General features: G+C 41.0%; 1 protein-coding gene across 2 annotated transcripts in view; it reads right to left on the reverse strand.

Annotated features, from left to right (window-relative positions):
• Positions 1-15,258, reverse strand: part of TNC (tenascin C) — a 112,660-nt gene that overhangs the window by 41,377 nt on the left and 56,025 nt on the right. Inside the window, exons 11-13 of one of the 2 annotated variants that reach the window (XM_056541209.1) lie at positions 14,287-14,562; positions 10,761-11,033; positions 8,173-8,445 (exon numbers count right to left, since the gene is read on the reverse strand). The exons of the other annotated variant lie outside the window; for it this stretch is intronic. Coding sequence (XP_056397184.1) covers positions 8,173-8,445; positions 10,761-11,033; positions 14,287-14,562 — 822 coding nt within the window. The remainder of the gene's footprint in view (positions 1-8,172; positions 8,446-10,760; positions 11,034-14,286; positions 14,563-15,258) is intronic. 2 annotated transcript variants of the gene reach the window in all.

Genomic DNA, 15,258 nt, shown 5'->3' on the forward strand with positions numbered 1-15,258 from the left:
AACATTTTTTTTTCCATATCAACTGGCTCCAGGAAGATAAACAGATTTGTTAATTACTTCTATAAAAAAAAAAAATCTTAATCCTACCAGTACGTATCACCTACTGAAGTTAAGTTTGTTCTTTTCAGTCTGACAACAGTGCTCTCTGCTGACACCTCTGTCTTTCTGTCTCAGGAACTGTCCAGAGCAGGAGAGATTTGCTATGGGGATTTTCTCCTACTCTGGACAGTTCCTGAGACAGACAGAGGTGTCAGCAGAGAGCACTGTTGTAAGACGGAAAAGAACAACTCAATTTCATGAGCTGATAAGTACTGGTAGGATTACAATTTTTAATAGAAGTAATTTACAAATCTGTTTAACTTTCTGGAGCCAGTTGATATGAAAAAAAAAAAGAAAGCTTTTCACTGGAATACCCCTTTAACTTATCTGCTATCCACCAGCATTCTCTGGAATGGGACCCCGACTCTCTCTATCGGTAGATGGCATGCGCTCAATTTGCTTCTATGGGAGTGACGACAGTGCCCGAGTGCTGTACTCAGGTCTCTTCGGCCCTTCCATAGAAATAAATGGAGCACATGCCGGCTGCAGCACTTGTTCCTCACTGAGAGCCGCATCCTGTTCCGGAGATCGAGGGGAGTCACAGCTGTGGGAGCCCGCCTGTACAGCTACTTATCCCCTATCCTATGGATAGGGGATAAGTTAATGTTGGCTGGAGTTCTCCTTTAAGGGCAGGGTCACAGGTGCATATTTTTTTTTTCCTTTCATTTTTCATTTCATGGGTTTATGCCACATGTTTTAGGTATGCCTTTTTTTATTTATTTATTTTTCCAAGCGTTTTCATTTTATTTATTTATTTATTTATTTATTTTTTCATTTCGAGCCATATTAGCTATCTGGTTTCACTAATATGCAATTTAAAACCTTTATCCAAAAACAACATAGGGAAAAAAATGTGATTCAAACAGACACGTCGCTTCACCGGCCTGGCACTAATAGACAGAATGAAATAATCTTTTGTTTTCATGATTCCTGTTATTACAGTGCAGTGCGGGTATAGAACCATCAGGCTGTGCAGAGATGACTTTCAGCATAAAGAAAAGAAAGAAAGAAAGGAAATAAAAAAGAAAAATAATATAAAAAAACATTTAATCATATGTGACTGGTATCCAGCTGCTGGAAAGTGATAGTTATACAGCCACCTGTGGAGGAAAATTGTACGTTACAAGCGCTTAAGACTCAAGAACAAAGCGATGAAGGGCTGGGAAATATTTCCATAGTAGTGCTGCAACAAACAAAGCATCACATATGTATATACAGGCTATAGGCAGAGGTATATACAGTCATATTTGTAGTCAACCTACAAATAAATAATAGAAGCATAGAAGCCGTGCTGAGAAATGTACAGTAGTATGTTGCTTTAGAACGAAACGTAACATGCTTTCTCCGTGGCTTCCTGAAGAATGATTTAAAAAGAACATAAATAAATAAATTGCACACCAACGCAAGACAAGATATAAGCATATAAGGCACATGAGCACATAGAGGCATGTTAGGTAGGAATCAGGGAAGAATGTGTACAACTTGTAGCTGCCAATCTTTTCGTTGTCATGTTCACATTTGTGACTTCTGTCCACATAATTCATGTTAAGTGTATGGATCCCGCCCTTCTTTCTTTCTTTTTTCTCGAAAAGGTAATAAATTGTCACTACAACAAAATTGCTTTAGAGTGCACCGGTAATGTTAAAGGGGTAGTCCCAGGAATTGAACTTATCAGTCACTATTCACAGGATCTCGTGTACAGGGCCCTGTCTACTTGTGCTCAGGTTCTCAGGCCGCTATGATGTAACATCACTGCAGCCAGTGTTTGGCTGAGCGGACCATCACTTGTGCTCGTCCAGGAAGGTGGGGGTTGGAGCCCGCCGAGGACGGGTAAGTAGACAGGTCTTCATACAGAAGTCCTTGGTTGAACTTGATGGACGTATATCTTTTTTCGACCATACTACCATACTATGTAAGGTCGTGGGGGAACCTTACACGATCAGGCACTTATCACCTAGGGAATAAGTGCCTGATTAGTTCAGTTTTCCGTACTACGCCTTTAAAGGGGTACTCCGCTGCTAGACATCTTATTCCCTATCCAAAGGATAGGGCATAAGATGCCTGATCACAGAGGTCAGAGTTCAGGCATGAAGAGACACAGGTTCCTGTAGGGCCAAACTGCCCCCGAGCCAACCATTACAATGCCCAATGAGTTTTGTGCACAAGGCCAGTTCTAGTTAATTAGGTTTGTTCACAAAACTTTCTGGGTTGCATATGGTTATCTTGGCATCTGTAGGGCCCAGTTTAGATCTGCATCTCTCCACACCAGCATTAAAGCGTAATTCGGACCAGGCATCAATGGAAGATTATCTGTTTAACTAAGTAGCCCGAGACAACAACAATCAGGATACAGAATTGCCAAAAGTCCCTGATCGTATTCTGATCCACACTGTAGTCTCGGGCAAGTCTCGAGCTATGGAGTTGCTGCTGGAGCGTGATTGAATTTATGCTTTCAAGATAAGTTACCGCATACTGTATATGCTGCAGATTTTTTTGCTGCGGATTTTATGCTTTAGGTTGTATGTCGTTAATTTTATACTGTGTTCAACTATATAACAATTTACGTAGCATGAAATCTTTAGCAGAAAATTTGTGTACAGCATTGAGGACATACCCTAAAGGAGCACTTTAAAGGGGTATTCCGGCTTTATACATCTTATCCCCTAGCCTATGATCACAGGGGTCCAGCTACTGGGACCCCCGCAATCTTGGTGCAGCCCCCTGCATTCTGTGTTGGGCGCTGCCTCCTAGTACAAGACATGACATCATGGCCATGGCCCCTCGTGACGTCATGTCACATCCCCTCGATTCTTGTATATGGAAGGGGGCCTGACCGTTGGATGTATAAAGCCAAATTACCCCTTTAAGTAGAGGAATGCTAACATTGTTTCTTCTTGATTGTATATTTTTTTCTCATAAAAAAAAAAAAAAAAAAAAAGAGAAATATAAATTGCTACCAAGGCTACTAAAATGACTAAATTGCACATCAATATTCTAAAACCTTAATTTAGGGCAACAATATAATTTGTTCCTAGTTGTTAATTTATTGGAGGCATTGTCCCATCACAGACAACATCTTAAGAGAGTTGGCTCCCAAGACCTGGCAAATAGCTGATTTTGGCACTACACTCTGGCTCATGGGGCTGGGGTTCTCTAGAGAGTGACACATCCATGTGTCCTTTCTTGACTTATTTCTAAACTACATGTCTGGTGGGTGATCACCAGCTTTTTCTCAACAAATTGATGTTCTGACCCTCTGTTACCAGGAGTATACACTATGATTGTCAATGTGAGGACAACCAGACATTGTTCCATAATTAAGCCTTTCGCTTGTTCTGATAGCATGGTGTAATATAGTGTAGGAGAAATTGGGATCCTTAACTAAACTAAAGGAGAGATAAGGGTGGGCACATCTGTATGGACAGGGGTTGTCCTTATGTGACAAATTATCTATTCATCATTTTCCAGTGCCAACCACTGGCAAGAAGACCAAAGAAGACAATTACACAATGGACCAGCTGTAATGATCACAGTTGAGAAGCCAGTGGTTAAGTGACCCTATTATTATCATCAGTTAATTTTTTGCTCACCATAATATCCCTTTAATTTAACAAAAAATTTACAAACTTAGCTTGAAAGACTGTCCATCTTAATAGTGCATTCTAAAGTTTTCCATATCTATGGGATCCTCTTCGAGCATTAATTTGGCTTGCCCTAATGTATAATTTTGTAAAAACCACATAGACATATATTTTACTTTAAAGTAAAAAACAAATAAATGTAAAAAATTGCAAATCTGCAAGTAGGTATTTTGACCACAAGGTCCTTGTTCCCCAGGGTGGCCTATAACTCATCCAAATTTCCTTCCACTTTACTGCCCAGTCTGCACTTTTTTTTCTTGGTTGAAAATTTATGGTCTGAACACAATTCAATTATCTTCACATTCCTAGTAAAGAATACCATTAGCATCTTTAGTTGCTAAGTTGGAAGAAACTTAATGCTTTTCAAGACCCTCGGAACAATGAGCCTTTGTGTTGCCAAGAGCCACCAGTAAGATTTTAGGGCTTGCTCTATTAGGAAGTAACAGCAATGCTGTCACATTACGTTTTCTCCCGTTGGGTTATAAATGACTGAATGTGATATCTAAGCAAGATTTTTGTAAAATAATATAAAATAACTATTTAAACCTATTAGAGTTGAACTTTAACAGATATCACTAGTTTGCTTAATAGCAAAATAACACCCTAGAGTCTTCATGACTGTTTAAGGAGTATATATTGCAAAGGCAGTATAGCCTATATGCAATGTGTTTTGGCATTGGTATAGCAACAGGCACTACTGCCAGTGGATAAAACTGCTGGATCCCTATGTTCTCCTGGTGATTCAGTTGTGCTCCTTACTATAGTGCTTAAGAGCTGGTATAAAGTAGTTGATAGGAGAGCCTTCTTCTTACTCCTTGGCAATAATATATAAATTGTTTGTGCTACTTTGGAAGAAATGAGACAGGCCAAGAGCAAAAAGGAACATTTGAACATTCATTGTGTTATGCCATTAACCTAAATGGGGACAACATGTCCAAGGCACATTTGTTTGGCCGGGGTCTAGGTGTTCAGACCCCACTGATCATTACATTCAGCTTGAGAAAGTGCTTAGCTAAACCTTTCACACCCCAGCTTACTGCCTTTTCTATCTCACTGCATTGTAAGGGTACGGAGACTGTTTCATTGCCGTAAGATAGAGATTGCAGCGACCTATGGAGTGAAGCTCTCAGCAGTATGCTTCTCCCAGGTCTGAATACCACTAGCACCCAACATGTCTTTAGGACACATCAATAGCTTTTTAAAGTAACAGGTATGCTTCAATGCCCCAGACATTTGTTCAGAGCTCTAGACTATTTGCATAGTGCATGTTATGGCCATGAATTATTGGCTAGAGAGAAGACATTTTACTTAGTGAGAGTAGCAGCCTTATATTACATGGGCCAACATTTTTTAAATGGGTAAAGACTTCTTTTGAAATACGTAGGGCTGACTATACGTTTTCATATGACTTTAACTATATACATGCTATTGTTTGAATTGAATGTATGGCCAGAATTTCCCAGAAGATAATAGATTGCCACCAGGGGTCCTAAGAGCCGGACATCTTTAAAGATTGGATTCTCTTCATGGGAAGTAATATTTGCTAAAACAATAAACCATTTATGCCTTCATTTTGCAAACCAATGGATGATCATTTTGAATAGCAGGCTAAAAAGGAAATGTTTGGGCTCTATGGTTTATATAGTTGCTTCCAGCAGATTACATACAGCTTATATATGGCTCTGATAGAGCCCCCGGTATGTCTTTTGGCTGCATATAAGAAGACGTTATTTCTATTCTTATTCTTTCCAGCCGGTAGAAGGCATATGTTTATATCTAGGTAATTGACTGTGTTTACTTCTTATTGCATCTAACTCACTTTTGCCATTTATAGCAAAGAAATGAAGGACTCGCTAACATCTGTAGCTTCTCTTGGTGAGAAATTATTTGGCTTTGTTCTACCAATGGTATAAACATGAAGAACTTGCTAATATAATTCCACGTTCAACACGTTCATCATTTAATATGACGTTCTTTCAGGGCTCCTCTGCTCAGTGTAACTTCATTCTGTCAAGCAACAACTCTACTAGTGACATCTTCAAGGGGCATTTTATTCAAGTATTCTAGAGCTTTGCTAAAAGATTTTTGACATACGTAACTCTTTGGATTTGGAATGTAAGCCTGTCCGCGTAGGATAGGATTGATTTATTTTACTAAGCAACACAAAATGCATAGAAAAACACAGCTGCTTTCCATCAGTACCGAACTTGTCATCTGGTTGTGTGTGGTATTGCGCTCAGCTTCATTGAAGGAATGGAGCGAAGTTGTAATACCACACGCAACCTGAGGAGAGGGGTGGCAATGTTTTTTTGGAAGAAAGAAACTATGCTTTCAAACCCAGAATAACTGCCCTAAAGGGGTACTCTGCCCCTAGACATCTTATCTCCTATCCAAAGGATAGGAGATAAGATGGTTGATCGCAGAGTCCTGCCACTGGGGATCCCCGCGATCTTCGCTGCAGCTCCCCAGACATCCGGTGCACGGAGTGAAATTCGCTCCGTGCCAGATGACTGGCGATGCAGGGTGGAGACTTGTGACATCATGGTCACACCCCACTTGTGACGTCATGGCCATGCCCCCTCAATGCAAGTCTATGGGAGGGGGCGTGATGGCCGTCATGCCCCCTCCCATAGACTTGTAGACTTGCATTGAGGGGGCATAGCCATGACATCATGGATGGGGTGCCCGTGACGTCACGAGCCTCCAGCGCAGCACCACTGGGTGCAACAGGAAGATTGTGGGGGTCACCAGAGGTGGGACCCCTGCAATCAGACACCTTAGGATAGGGGATAAGATATCTAGGAGCGGAATACCCCTTTAAGGATTAGGGAACATAGTGTGTTGGAAAGGTATTTTCCGCATCCACCGTCCGCTGCTAAAGCAAGCAGTTTACAGATTTGGCCGTAGTCCAATGCAAATCTATGGAACTATCCCCATTCCTTTAGACCGCTTACTTTATCAGTTAACTAAAGAGTTGCCAAGTGTGTTAAATGTGTATGCTGCAGCCGCACCAACTCTGCAGGTGCCCTATAAAGGAGCCATGTTACAAAGATAGCACCTTTTCTAATGAAAGTACATTAAGTGATAGGTTTGTTGCTGCCGGTCCAGCTTCTGCCAACTGCAACAAACAGGTGATTTGGCCAGAAGAAGACTTCATCAACTGTCCATTATAGGGAAAAATAATGTATCATATATTTATGTTTCTGGTGCCCCAATCTCATAGAGTAGGGAAATCCACTTCTACACTGACCATGTGCCCTAATAGGATATTGGATAGGAATAGTTTTTTATACAGAGAGGTTTTTTTTTCTCACCAGAATTTAATTGATGCAGTTTTACTTTGATGAGATATATATGCTTTTATGGCACCATTTTGGGGTATATAAACTTTGGGGATCATTTATTAAGCCCAAATATTGCTAATTTTCCAGCAACATCATCTTTTCATGCGAAAAAATGAATGAGATTTTGGGTATGTATGTTACCCACGCCAAGGGGGTGTGAAGTTGGGATAAAGAAGGCTGGAGGTAGGGTTGGCCTCACATGAAGGGAGCATACCAGGGAATATACCCTGCTAACATGCGACTTTCATGCTAACCTGTGAAAGTCGCAAAAATCTATGCCTGCCCCAGGCCAGCTTATGTTACTGCACCAGGTGCAAGGGCATCTAGAGACCCCATGGATTACTGAGTGGCGTGCGCCTCTAAGTAAATCCAGTATACCAAAAATGGGCCAAGCTTTAATGACGTGTGGTGTACCAAAACACCACGGTTAGTAAATGTCCCCCATAATGTTAACTTTTCTCTGTCATGTGCAACTAGTAGTATAAATACTTTGCTTAACAACGTACAAAAAAAAAATAGAAATTAAACAGCTCAAAATGATGTAAAATAATAAAGGAAGTCACCTTATCAATCTGCCACTGCTCCCATTCTGATACCTGTTTCCCATCAGTCTCTAAACTCATTGTTCCCTTTTATCACAGACATGTGATCATTGTAGCCAATCGCTGGCTGTAGAGGGTCTCTGTTGCATCCAGTGATTGGTGGCAGCGGTCACATGTCCATGCCAGAGGCGACCAGAAAATACAGAGACTGGCAGAAAAGAAGTGGAGGGGGTTTTGGTATGGTGAATCAGATTTGCTTTATGATTTACACCAGTGCCTATATAACCCCTTTAGCTGGCAGTAAAAATAAATAATTGTACTTTTTAGATACTATATAATGCACGTTTTGATTGAGTTTGTACCCACTATAGAATACCTATAAATAAGTAAATAGCATATAAATACATATTTAGATATTTGTTTTGCTTTATAAAGCAAACCCTTTCTAGAACTTTGGGAAATCAAAAAGCTGTAGATTATTTTTTGCTTCCTCCTCACAATATTGCAACTCTCAAAAGTTCTGACCACCATGTTACGTTGAAATACCTGTTGTTGCCTCTCCTACAATTGATGGAGAGTGCTGACCACTAGAAACGCCATTCAGATCGATCTCATATTCAGTGCCATCTCTTAGTCCTGTCACAACAGTTGACCGTTCGCTGCCTGGCACTGTTAGTGTTATTGGCTCATACTGCTTTTTTGTATCTTGCATTTTAATGATAAAGTTGTCAAAACCACTTTCGTCAGCTGTCCATGACAGATGGAGACTGTTTGGGGTAATTTGGGAAACCACAAGGTTTCCGACTTCAGGTTCTGTCTCTGTAAAAAAAGATTCCATGGAAGGAAGAAGCAAAGGAAAAAGGATTGTTAGCACTGTAGTTGCATTCTCTTCTGATAGGTGCTGAGTACTTGGCTATAAAAGAACCAGTAAAGTACGAAAGATAGCAGGTAAAAACACATTGTGACGATATCTGCCTGAAAAGCAATATGTTACAGTAAAACATTACATACCCATAGATGTAGTAAATAGGAACTATGTTGTATGAAATCTGCTTAGGGTTAGTTCACATATGTTTATGGATCCAAGGCCACTCTGGATAGTTATATGCAACAAACTGAATGGGTTCCTGATGTCCCCTCCAGTATTCCATTGGCTAAAATGGGGCATGATGCTTGACCTATGGGGCACCTGTCAACTCACTAAATAGAAACATGCTGCATACAACCCTTTTTGATCTGGTACCATAAACCAAAGGGAATGATAGATATCATAAGTAAGGTTGTGTATACAGCCTCATGCATTATACCACGGGGCCCAAGGTACCATGTGTGGTACCATATGGTGCTCCGTATGACCAGATATTACATTCTAAATACAAATAGTTAATACAACATCCAGTGTAGCATACCCCTACTTTGTTATATCATACAGAATCTCTATATCAAATTATAGGCATATAGATTAAAAGAGTTGCCCCCATATAAGTCTACGGGTGATGTATTTGGCTCTGTACAATTCTAAGGTTTTACGGGCTATGTAATGTGACTTACAAATGATTTGCAAATATTCTCATACTCATAGCTCCTTATTTACAAAAAATATATTAAACAAATAAGAACAGACAAACATAAACACTTAATACTAACTAGACAGGTAAAAAAAAAATATAATAATGGTCGGGTCTAAGCAACAGTTTAACTGTCATTTAAAATAAACTTTTTATATCTCCTAGGGATATGTAAAAGTTTTGATCGGTCGGGGTCTGGATGTTTAGCCCCCCACAATATCTAGAATGAGAGGGGATGAGTGTGCACTAAGTGCATTCACTCCTTGCTCTGACCGGAGATGGACTTTATGGGGCCATCTCTTGTCTTTTGAGTGAAGTCAGGAGAAACCGTACTCAGGCACTTTAAATTGTATCTCTAAATGTGAATGGATAATTTATACTTTAATGTGGTTGTTCACTTTGAACAAGCTCTACTTTTTAGGGGCCCTTGACAATATGCTGACTACAAACTGTCCCCCTGGTGGGACCCTCAGTAATCAGCTGTAATCTGTGGGAAAATAGGCTAGTAAGTGTTCAGTTTCCCAGCAGCGCCACCACAGGGGATATTAAGCATTACACAACACCTATTTAAACGAGTGGGTTGTGTAACATAGGATGGGACATAACTCCCAAAGTAAGATACATTGTTTTGTAACTATTTTCCAGTCTCCTAAGAACAGGGGACCCTCTCTAATAACCCATAATAGGCTAATAGGGTATATGAAAGTGGGTTTTCTAAACTAAGCTAGCACACCTTATTAACATAGGGAAACTTCTGAAAAATATAAGCTGCTGCAAGAGGAATCTGGGAGTGGTTATTTTCCCCCTTTCCTTGCTGAAAATGCACAAGCGGAGTGGGCATCTGATTCTGTATGGGGAACCTTGGAGAAGTACCTGTCGGCTGATAGCTATCTGATGTGTACGGCTAGCTTGAGTACCGACTATATAATGTGTGTGGCCAGCTATATTTTTTTTTTATCTAGTAGATGTGTATTACATCTAGCATCCTGAGGTTTGCAGGTGAGACATTGTAATACATTTAATACAATTAAAGGGATACTCCGCCGAAAAACATCTTATCCCCTATCCACAGGATAGGGGATAAGATGTATGATCGCTGGGGTCTTTCTGCTAGGGACCCCTGCGATCTCTGGCGCGGTACCCAAGTTATCTGTGCATGGAGCGAGTTCCGCTCCGTGCCAGATAACTGGTGACTACAGCCACCACACCTCCTCCATTCATGTCAATGGGAGGAGGCGTGACGGCTACTGCGTAGCCGTCATGCCTCCTCCCATAGACATGAATGTAGGGGGCATGGCGTAACGTCACAAACACAGAAGCTCCAAGCTTCCATGTTCCGGACGCCACTGCTGTCGGCCCCCGATCAGACATCTTATCCCCTATCCTTTGGATAGGGGATAAGATGTTTTTTTGGCCGAGTACCCCCTTAATGAATGCTTCATCCATACAATCACTGAGGACAACAAACACAGTCAGCAGACAGAACAAACAACACTGAAAAACTGAAAGAGAGATTCACTGTAATAAAGAAAAAGTCAATCCGTTGATGGCTGGAATATCCAATACCTGTAGAGGCTGAAGTGCTAATAGGTTGTGTAGGTCGACCGTGGACAATGCCATAGAGGTAGATGGTGTAATCAGTGTTGGGTAATAACCCTGAGATAGGAGTATTCCTGAGATGGCCAGAGACATTTAATTTCACTGGCTCCAATAACTTTTCTGTATCAACGATTTCTATAACAAATCCATCAAACTCATCTTGCGTTGCTGTCCAGGACAGATCAAAGCTCTTGGGTGTTACGTTGGTGATGGACAAGTTGTCTACTTCTGGCTTTTTTTCTGAGCAGGGAAAAATGTAATTCAATTAATCAAAGACTAATCCTACAATCCCCGCGAGGACGCTTGTTCAGCAGCCCGCAAACCCTGCCAGAAGGAGAAAGCAGACGTCTATAGCGCCTTTCTGTCTTTAAGCCGGAAGCCACGATCAAGCATAGGGGCTCATCTCAAGCACCAATGACCCACCGAAGATCATTTATTTGGCAACGCTTTGCATGCTTTCAGATACTGGATGTGGGATCATGCACCGTAAAGCAGTGAGCACGGAGAAGAATAGCTGATGAATGAAGCAGATGCAGCCATATTTCTATGAAGCCATTTTCGGTATGATATGCAATAGATGAGCCATGAAGAAAAATGAAGCTTATTGAAATCTTTTTTTTTTTTTTTGTACGTTGTGATAATTGAAAACCTCAATATTAGGCCATGTTCACACACTGTATAATTGTCCCCTGTGGGTCTGCTGAATGTTCAGAGATCATAAACATTTTGGTGGAATCATAAAGAATAAATGAAGTGGTGGTAAGGCAAGCTCGGTGCACACCATTGTCTGAATAGGCGGGGGTCTCAGTAGTCTCACCTCCCCCCCCCCCCTCTCTCCAATCAGCTTCTTCTCCCTTATCCTATGGATAGGGAATAAAAAGCTGAGATGGAAACACCTTTTTAATGGCTTTTACACAGGTTTGGCTTATAGAACTATTTTTTTAAATATTTCTTTTTACTTAGTATTGTATTCTTACTGGCCTTAAAATGTTGGGAAATTATAAAAGCAGAAGCAGAAAGCCTGCAGCAAGAATTAGATAAGTACTCCGGTGGCAAACATGTCTTTTTTTTTTTTTTTTTTTAAATCAACTGATGCCAGAAAGTTACAAAGATATGTAAATTACTTCTATTTAAAAATCGTAATCCTTCCAGTACTTATCAGCTGCTGTATGCTCCGAAGGAAATTGATTTGCTCTTTTCTGTCTGACCACAGTGCTCTCTGCTGACACCTCTGTCCGTTTCAGGAACTGTCCAGAGCAGGAGAAGTTTGCTAATGGGATTTCCTTGTACTCTGGACAGTTCCTGACATGGATAGAGGTGTCAGCAGAGAGCACTGTGGTCAGACTGAAAAGAACTCAAGTAAGAAATATAACTTCCTCTGGAGCATACAGCAGCTTATAAGTACTGGAAGGATTAAGATTTTTAAATAGAAGTAATTTACAAATCTGTTTAACTTCTGGCACCAGTTGATTTAAAAAAAAATACTTTCCACCTGAGTACCATTTTAAATAGATGTACTATGGCCACTCTATTGTGTCATATTTAAAAAATAGAAAGTGATTACCTACCAAAGACACTATAATTTTTTTATTTTTTGCTATGAACTAGTATCAAAGAAGAGATGAATTGTTAGTTCTCCCTTTTAGGGCTCATGTACACTATTATATTCTTTGCAGTTATAGTCAAGGACTTCTTCGCATTTGTACTTGGTTTACACTATTTGCTATTGGTTTCCCTAATGCTTTGCTACATAACATGTTGGATATAGAGCCGTTGAGGTTGTTATTCTCATTACTATTGTTATACACTGCTCAAAAATAATAAAGGGAACACTAAGATAACACATCCTAGATCTGAATGAATGAACTAATCATATGAAATACTTTCGTCGTTACATAGTTGAAAGTGCTGACAACAAAATCACACAAAAATGATCAATGGAAATCAAATTTATCAACCCATGGAAGTCTGGATATGGAGTCTCACATTAAAAATCAAAGTGGAAAACCAAACTATAGGCTGATCCAACTTTGATGTAATGTCCTTAAAACAAGTCGAAATGAGGCTCAGTAGTATGTGTGGCCTCCACGTGCCGGTATGACCTCCCTACAATGCCTGGGCATGCTCCTGATGAGATGGCGGATGGTCCCCTGAGGGATGTCCTCCCAGACCTGGACTAAAGCATCCGCCAACTCCTGGACAGTCTGTGATGCAACATGGCATTGGTGGATGGAGTGAGACATGATGTCCCAGATGTGCTCAATCTGATTCAGGTCTGGGGAACGGGCGGGCCAGTCCATAGCATCAATGCCTTCCTCTTGCAGGAACTGCTGAAACACTCCAGCCACATGAGGTCTAGCATTGTCTTGCATTAAGAGGAACCCAGGGCCAACCGCACCAGCATATGGTCTCACATAGGGTCTGAGGATCTCGGTACCTAATGGCAGTCAGGCTACCTCTTGCAAGCACATGGAGGGCTGTGCGGCCCCCCAAAGAAATGCCACCCCACCACACCATTACTGACCCACCGCCAAACCGGTCATGCTGGAGTATGTTGCAGGGAGAAGAACGTTCTCCATTGCGTCTACAGACTCATCTACTGTCACATCTGTTACATATGCTCAGTGTGAACCTGCTTTCATCTATGAAGAGCACAGGGAGCCAGTGGCGAATTTGCCAATCTTGGCGTTCTCTGGCAAATGCCAAAGATCCTTTATGGTGTTGGGCTGTAAGCACAACCCCCACCTGTGTACGTCGGGCCCTCATGGAGTCTGTTTCTGACTGTTTGAGTGGACACATGCACATTTGTGGCCTGCTGGAGGTCATTTTGCAGGGCTCTGGTAGTGCTCCTCCTGCTCCTCCTTGCATAAAGGCAGAGGTAACGGTCCTGCTACTAGGTTGTTGCCCTCCTATTGCCTCCTCAATGTCTCCTGATGTACTGGCCGGTCTCCTGGTAGCGCCTCCATGCTCTGGACACTATGCTGACCGACACAGCAAACCTTCTTGCCACAGCTCGCATTGATGTGCCCTCTTGGATGAACCGCACTACCTGAGCCACTTGTGTGGGTTGTAGACTCCGTCTCATGCTACCACTAGGGTGAAAGCACCACCAGCATTCAAAAGTAACCGAAACATCAGCCAGGTGTCTTGCTAATTGCTTATAATTTCCCCCTTTTGTCAGTTCCATTTGCACAACAGCATGTGAAATTGATTGTCAATCAGTGTTGCTTCCTGAGTGGACAGTGTGATTTCACAGAAGTGTCATTGACTTGGAGTTACATTGTGTTGTTTAAGTGTTCCCTATATTTTTTGAGCAATATAGTTTAAGATGTGTGCATAGAATTCCAAGGCAGTCCGTATAGAGGAAAAGCTGGAGAAGGCAGATTGGATATAGTTGATGAAGCAGGTGCCAATTATATAATATTGCAACATGGATTGTGGGCAGCTGATGGAGCAGTGATATCAAAAACCATACTGAGACATTCCCAGGTACCTGTGACAGCTTCACCAATGAGAGGCTTAGTATTAGATCCCTGAATCACACCATATAATGTGATCACATATTTTGAAGCCGGTTTCAAGTCCGGCACTTCCAAAGAGCGAAGTTCTCCAGGAACCACTATGGTTTTGGTATCTTCTTCATCATCATCAGTATCCTTAACCTCAATCACAAATTTCTCATAGTTCTTCTCTGGAGCTGCCCACGTGAGTTTAAAGGAGTCCCAGTCTACATGGGATACCAATAGGTTGCCCAGCTCCAGAGGTGCTTCTGAATACGAGAATAGGCTATTGTTAGTCAGGGAACGTTATGAAGAAAACACATTTTCTATAAAAAAAAATATATAAAAAATAGCATGCATGTCAAATCTTTCATCTAGGCCATTGGTCTCAAACTGTGGCCCTCTAGATGTTGCAAAACTTCAACTCCGAGCCGTTGGGAGTTGAAGTTTTGTAACATCTAGAGGGCCACAGTTTGAGACCACTGAGCTAGGCAATGACATAAATAAATATATATATATATATATATATATATATATATATATATATATATATTGTTAGAGTTAAATTGCACCTTTTTTACACCTAAAAAAATAACATTTCGTTAAGAAAACGTTAAAGGGGTACGCCACTGCAAAATATATATTTTTTTAAATCAACTGCTTCCAGAAAGTTAAACAGATTTGTAAATGACTTCTATTAAAAAATCTTAATCCTTCCAGTACTTATCAGCTGCTGCATGCTCCTCAGGAAGTTCTTTTCTTTTTGAATCTCATTTCTGTCTGACCACAGTGCTCTCTGCTGACATCTCTGTCAATTTTAGGAACTGTCCAGAGCAGGAGAGGTTTGCTATGGGATTTGCTCCTACTCTGGACAGTTCCTGACATGGACAGAGGTGTCAGCAGGGAGCACTGTGGTTGGACAGAAAGGAAATTCAAAAAGAAAAGAACTTCCTCTGTGTTATACA

This window comes from Hyla sarda, chromosome 9, assembly GCF_029499605.1.
Source record: "Hyla sarda isolate aHylSar1 chromosome 9, aHylSar1.hap1, whole genome shotgun sequence".
In the NCBI taxonomy this organism is placed as follows: domain Eukaryota; kingdom Metazoa; phylum Chordata; class Amphibia; order Anura; family Hylidae; genus Hyla; species Hyla sarda.